The sequence below is a fragment of the Haliaeetus albicilla genome, chromosome 29 (genome assembly GCF_947461875.1).
Source record: "Haliaeetus albicilla chromosome 29, bHalAlb1.1, whole genome shotgun sequence".
NCBI lineage: Eukaryota > Metazoa > Chordata > Aves > Accipitriformes > Accipitridae > Haliaeetus > Haliaeetus albicilla.
Genome location: NC_091511.1, coordinates 5,383,282 through 5,389,410, shown reverse-complemented (window position 1 = coordinate 5,389,410; position 6,129 = coordinate 5,383,282). Strand labels below are relative to the sequence as shown.

The following is a 6,129-nucleotide window of genomic DNA, read 5'->3' as shown; positions in this document are numbered from 1 at the left end:
CTCCTCCCACTAATGAGCGTCGCTAACAATGCTCATTGTTAACGAGCAAGCGTCACAGGGGTGGTGGTTGGCTGACGGCCATGATGGCCGCGATGAAGACCTTGAGGTCCCGCCCACCTCAGGTCCCCCCAAAACCCCTTTGGGTGGGCCGGGGGGGGGGGCGGGCGTCGCCTCCAACCGACACCCCTCCCGCTCACAAGCCCCGCCCCTCCCGCTTTAAACCCCGCCCACCCCCAACCGGGCGGTTCCAGAGGTATCACCACCCATCCCCTCCCCCTCGTTTTCTCTTTTTTTTCTCTTTCTCTTCCCCTCCCCGCCCCCAAACAGGTCCGCGCCCCGCCCTCCCCTCCCTTGTTTTTTGCGCCCCGCCCTCCCGCCCCGCCCACCCCGGCCGCCGCCATGGCCAGCAACGTGACCAACAAGACGGACCCGCGTTCCATGAACTCCCGGGTCTTCATCGGCAACCTCAACACCTTGGTGGTGAAGAAGAGCGACGTGGAGGCCATCTTCTCCAAATACGGCAAAATCGTCGGCTGCTCCGTCCACAAAGGCTTCGCCTTCGTCCAGTACGTTAACGAGCGCAACGCCCGCGCCGCCGTGGCCGGCGAGGACGGGCGCATGATCGCCGGGCAGGTCCTGGGTGAGTCCCGCCCCCCCGGCGGAGGAGGGGGCGTGCCCGCGGGTGGGGCCGCTGAGGTTTTTGGGTGGTCCCGTAGAGTTTTTGGGTGGCCATGTAGGGTTTTGGGTGGTCCCGGTAGGTTTTTGGGTGGCCATGTAGAGTTTTGGGTGCTCTTGGTAGGTTTTTGGGTGGCCATGTAGGGTTTTGGGTGGCCATGTAGAGTTTTTGGGTGGTCCCGGTAGGTTTTTGGGTGGTCCCGTAGAGTTTTGGGTGGCCATGTAGAGTTTTTGGGTGGCCATGTAGAGTTTTTGGGTGGCCATGTAGGTTTTTGGGTGGTCCCGTAGAGTTTTGGGTGGCCCCGGTAGGTTTTTGGGTGGTCCCGTAGAGTTTTTGGGTGGTCCCGTAGAGTTTTTGGGTGGTCCCGTAGAGTTTTTTGGGTGGTCCCGTAGAGTTTTGGGTGGCCATGTAGAGTTTTTGGGTGGCCATGTAGGTTTTTGGGTGGTCCCGGTAGGTTTTTGGGTGGCCGTGTAGGTTTTTGGGTGGCCATGTAGAGTTTTTGGGTGGCCATGTAGAGTTTTGGGTGGTCTCGGTAGGTTTTTGGGTGGTCCCGTAGAGTTTTTGGGTGGTCCCGTAGAGTTTTTGGGTGGCCACGTAGGGTTTTTGGGTGGCCACGTAGGGTTTTTGGGTGGCCACGTAGGGTTTTTGGGTGGCCACGTAGGGTTTTTGGGTGGCCACGTAGGGTTTTGGGTGGCCACGTAGGGTTTTTGGGTGGCCACGTAGAGTTTTGGGTGGCCCGGTAGGTTTTTGGGTGGCCATGTAGAGTTTTGGGAGGCCATGTAGGTTTTTGGGTGGTCCCGTAGAGTTTTTGGGTGGCCATGTAGTTTTGGGTGGAGTCAAAGAGGTCCTTGGGTGGCCATGTAGGGTTTTGGGTGGCCCAGTAGGTCTTTGGGTGGCCCCGTAGGTTTTTGGGTGAGGCCAGAGAGACCTTTGGGTGGTCCCCGTAGACATTTGGGTGGCCCGGTAGGTCTTTGGGTGGCCCCATAGAGTTTTGGGTGGCCCAGTAGACGTTTGGGTGGCCCAGTAGGTCTTTGGGTGGCCCCATAGAGTTTTGGGTGGCCCAGTAGGTCTTTGGGTGGCCCAGTAGGTTTTCAGGTGGCCCCATAGAGGTTTGGGTGGCCCCATAGATCTCCAGGTGGCCCCACAGACCCCCCACTGGCCCTAGAGGTCCCCCCCAGCCCCATAAGTGACAGGGCGGGCTCGGAGCCGGCCCCGTAGCCCCACAAGTGGCCCAGTGGCCCCACAGGTTGCCCCCGGCCCCATCGCTGACCCCCCGGGGGTTCGCCTGCCCCACACGCAGCTCCACACCCCACAAGTGGCCCCACGGCCGCTGCCCGGCCCCACGGCTGCCCCACAGATCCCCCAAATCCACCCCCCAGCCCCACGGCTGCCCCACAGATCCCCCAAATCCACCCCCCAGCCCCACGGCTGCCCCACAGATCCCCCAAATCCACCCCCCAGCCCCACGGCTGCCCCACAGATCCCCAAATCCACCCCCCAGCCCCACGGCTGCCCCACAGATCCCCCAAATCCACCCCCCAGCCCCACGGCTGCCCCACAGATCCCCCAAATCCACCCCCAGCCCCACGGCTGCCCCACAGATCCCCTCAAACTCCACCCCCAGCCCCACAGACACCCCATAAATCCCCCAAACTCCACCCCCAGCCCCACAAATGCCCCCCCCAGCCCCACAGACACCCCATAGATGCCCCCAAACTCCACCCCCAGCCCCACAGCTGCCCCACAGATCCCCCCAAACTCCACCCCCAGCCCCATGGACACCCCGTAGGTCCCCCCCAGCCCCACAGTTGCCCCATAGATCCCCCCAAACTCCACCCCCAGCCCCACAAATGCCCCCCCAGCCCCACAGACACCCATAGTTCCCCCCAAACTCCACCCCCAGCCCCACAGACACCCCACAGATCCCCCGAAATGCCCCCCCCAGCCCCACAAATGCCCCCCCAGCCCCACAGCTGCCCCCCAGCTCCCCCCCAGCCCCACAGACACCCCACAGATCCCCCCAAACTCCACCCCCAGCCCACAGACACCCCATAGATGCCCCATAGATGCCCCCCAGCCCCACAGACGCCCCACAGTTCCCCCCAAATGCCCCCCCAGCCCCACAAATGCCCCCCCAGCCCCACAAATGCCCCCCCAGCTCCCCCCAGCCCACAGACACCCCACAGATCCCCCCAAACTCCACCCCCAGCCCCACGGACACCCCATAGATGCCCCATAGATGCCCCCCAGCCCCACAGACGCCCCACAGATCCCCCAAATGCCCCCCCAGCCCCACAAATGCCCCCCCAGCCCCACAAATGCCCCCCAGCCCCACAGCTGCCCCCCAGCTCCCCCCCCAGCCCCACAGACACCCCACAGATCCCCCAATCTCCACCCCCAGCCGCCCCGCAGACCCCCCCCCCCCTCCCCACCGAGCCCCCCAAACCCCTCCCCATCCCCCCCCGCCCGCCCTCCCTCCCTCCCTCCTAACGGCGGGACCCCGCCCTGCCCCGCCCCGGCTCCGCCCCCACAGACATCAACCTGGCGGCCGAGCCCAAGGTGAACCGCGGCAAGGCGGGGGTGAAGCGCTCGGCGGCCGAGATGTACGGGTCAGTAGCTGCCCCACCTTCTCCGTCCCCCCTCGTCAGGTCGGGACCCTTTTTCTTCTATCCTCCCCCTCCCAAAATCCCTATGGGCTGCCCCACACCCTCAGGGCGAGCCCCGCCCCGGCCCCGCCCCGCCTCACCCCACCCCTCTATTTTTTTCCCCCGCCCCCGCAGATCCTCCTTCGACCTGGATTACGATTTCCAGCGGGATTATTACGACAGGTAAATAATAAAAAAAAAAAAAAAAAACTTCATCCCCCGCGTCCCCACCGAGCTCCGGGGCGGGCTAAGCCCCGCCCCACCCCTCGCCTCTGATAGGATGTATAGCTACCCCGCCCGCGTCCCCCCGCCCCCTCCCATCGCCCGGGCCGTCGTCCCGTCCAAACGACAACGAGTTTCGGGCAACACGTCGCGGCGAGGGAAGAGCGGCTTCAACTCCAAGAGCGGCCAGCGGGGCTCTTCCTCCAAATCGGGGAACGTAGGTGATTTTTTGGGGGAAAAACCCCCAAAGTGGTACAATTCTGGGGGTGGGGCACCTTTTCGGGGCGATTAACGAGGATTTTGGGGGCAGTGAAAGGCGACGACCTGCAGAGCATCAAGAAGGAGCTGAGCCAGATCAAGCAGAAGGTGGACGCGCTGCTGGAGAGTTTGGAGAAAATCGAGAAGGAGCAGAGTAAGTTGGGGGGCGGAGGGCGGGGCAGGGCGGGGCAGGGCGGGGTTTTGGGGGCGAAAGCGGAGGGTTTTGGGGTTGCGTTTCACGCCGGGGCCGGTTTTTTTGTTGTTTTTTTTTTTTTTTCCTCTCCTTTTGTTGTTTTGTTTTTTTTTTTTTTTTCCGCGCGTCGTGTCGCCCGCAGAGCAGAAGAGCGAGAAGGCGGAGGAGGAGCAGGGGGGCAGCTCGGCAAGAAGGAGGAGGGGGGGGGCGGAGCCAAGGCGGAGGCGGGGGGCGAGGATTCGGCGGAGGAGGGCGACCTGCTGGATGACGAGGAGGCCGAGGAGAGGGGGGACGATCAGGTGAGGGGGGCGGGCCCGCGGAATGTGGGGGGCGGGCCCGCGGAATGTGGGGGGCGGGCCCGCGGAATGTGTGGGGCGGACCCATGGAATGTGTGGGGCGGACCCATGGAATGTGTGGGGCTGCCCCATAGAATGTGGCGGGTGGGCCCGCGGAATGTGGGGGGCGGACCCATGAATGTGTGGGGCTGCCCCATAGAATGTGTGGGGCTGCCCCATAGAATGCGTGGGGTGGACCCATAGAATGTGGCGGGTGGACCCATGGAATGTGGGGAGAGGACCCGCAGAATGTGTGGGGCTGCCCCATGGAATGTGTGGGGCGGACCCAGGGAATGTGTGGGGTGGACCCATAGAATGTGTGGGGCTGCCCCATAGAATGTGGCGGGTGGGCCCGTGGAATGTGGGGGGCGGACCCATGGAATGTGTGGGGCTGCCCCATAGAATGTGTGGGGCTGCCCCATAGAATGCGTGGGGTGGACCCATAGAATGTGTGGGGCTGCCCCATAGAATGTGTGGGGTGGACCCATAGAATGTGGCGGGTGGGCCACGGAATGTGGGGAGAGGACCCATGGAATGTGTGGGGCTGCCCCATAGAATGTGTGGGGCTGCCCCATAGAATGTGTGGGGTGGACCCAGGGAATGTGTGAGGTGGACCCAGCGAATGTGGGGGGCAGACCCATAGAATGTGGGGGGTGGGCCCAGGGAATGTGGGGAGAGGACCCGTGGAATGTGTGGGGCTGCCCCATAGAATGTGTGGGGCTGCCCCATAGAATGCGTGGGGTGGACCCATAGAATGTGGCGGGTGGGCCCACGGAATGTGGGGAGAGGACCTGTGGAATCTGTGGGGCGGACCCATGGAATCTGTGGGGCTGCCCCATAGAATGTGTGGGGTGGATCCATGGAATGTGTGGGGCTGCCCCACAGAATGCGGGGTGTGGATCCACAGAATTTGTGGGGCTGCCTCATGGAATGTGTGGGGTGGATCCAGGGAGTGCGTGAGGTGGACCCATGGAATCTGTGGGGCTGCCCCATGGAATGTGGGGAGAGGGCCCATGGAATCTGTGGGGCTGCCCCATTGACTCTAGGGGGCTGGCCCCGCTGAATCCATAGGGCAGCTGCACCGAATCTATAGGGCAGTGCCACCGAAACCTATAGGGCAGCCCCGCCGAACTGCCAGAGTGGCCCCACTGGATCTGTGGGGCTGCCCCATAGAATCTGTGGGGCAGCGCCACGATTCGCAGGCCAGCCCCACGGAACCCGTGGGGCCGTCCCCGTCGAATCTATACGCCACCCGCCCACGACCTATGGGGCGGCTCCGCGGGATCTATGGGGCGGCCCCACCCTAACCCCGCCCCGTCTCCGCCCCACAGCTCGAGTCCATCAAGGGCGACGAGAAGGAGGCGGAGGAGGGCGAGGACGACCGGGACAGCGCCAACGGCGAGGACGATTCCTAAACCCCGCCCCCCCAAAACTGAGCCGGGACCCCCCAAAAACGCGCCCCCCGCCCCTCCCCCGCCGTGTTCGTGGTGTCGTGGCCCCTCCCCCCCGCCCTGTAGTTCGGCTTCACCCCACCCCCCCACCCCCCCAGTAATTCGCTCCCCCTCCCCCCTTTTAATTTTGATACCTCGTTACGACTTGACGATTAAAGGACGGATGGTTTGTAAGATGGCGGTCGGGTGCTGGCGGGAGCCGGGGCGCCCCACAAGTGACCCATAGCGCGACCCATGGCCCCCCTCCTGCCCCACGGCCAGCCCCATAGACAGCCCCATGGCCCTTCTCCTGCCCCACAAGTGCCCCACGGCCAGCCCCATAGCGCTCCTCCTGCCCCACAAGCCAGCC

The 6,129-nt window shown here is 64.1% G+C and overlaps 1 protein-coding gene across 1 annotated transcript; it reads left to right on the top strand.

Annotated features, from left to right (window-relative positions):
- Positions 1 to 329: 329 nt before the first annotated feature.
- On the top strand, positions 330 to 5,783 carry HNRNPC (heterogeneous nuclear ribonucleoprotein C). Its single transcript, XM_069773808.1, is given in 8 exon segments — positions 330 to 640; positions 3,210 to 3,285; positions 3,457 to 3,504; positions 3,601 to 3,764; positions 3,854 to 3,955; positions 4,137 to 4,178; positions 4,181 to 4,293; positions 5,661 to 5,783. Coding segments are annotated over 8 exon segments (870 nt in total). The 5' UTR covers positions 330 to 399; the 3' UTR covers positions 5,745 to 5,783.
- The last annotated feature ends 346 nt before the right edge of the window (positions 5,784 to 6,129 follow it).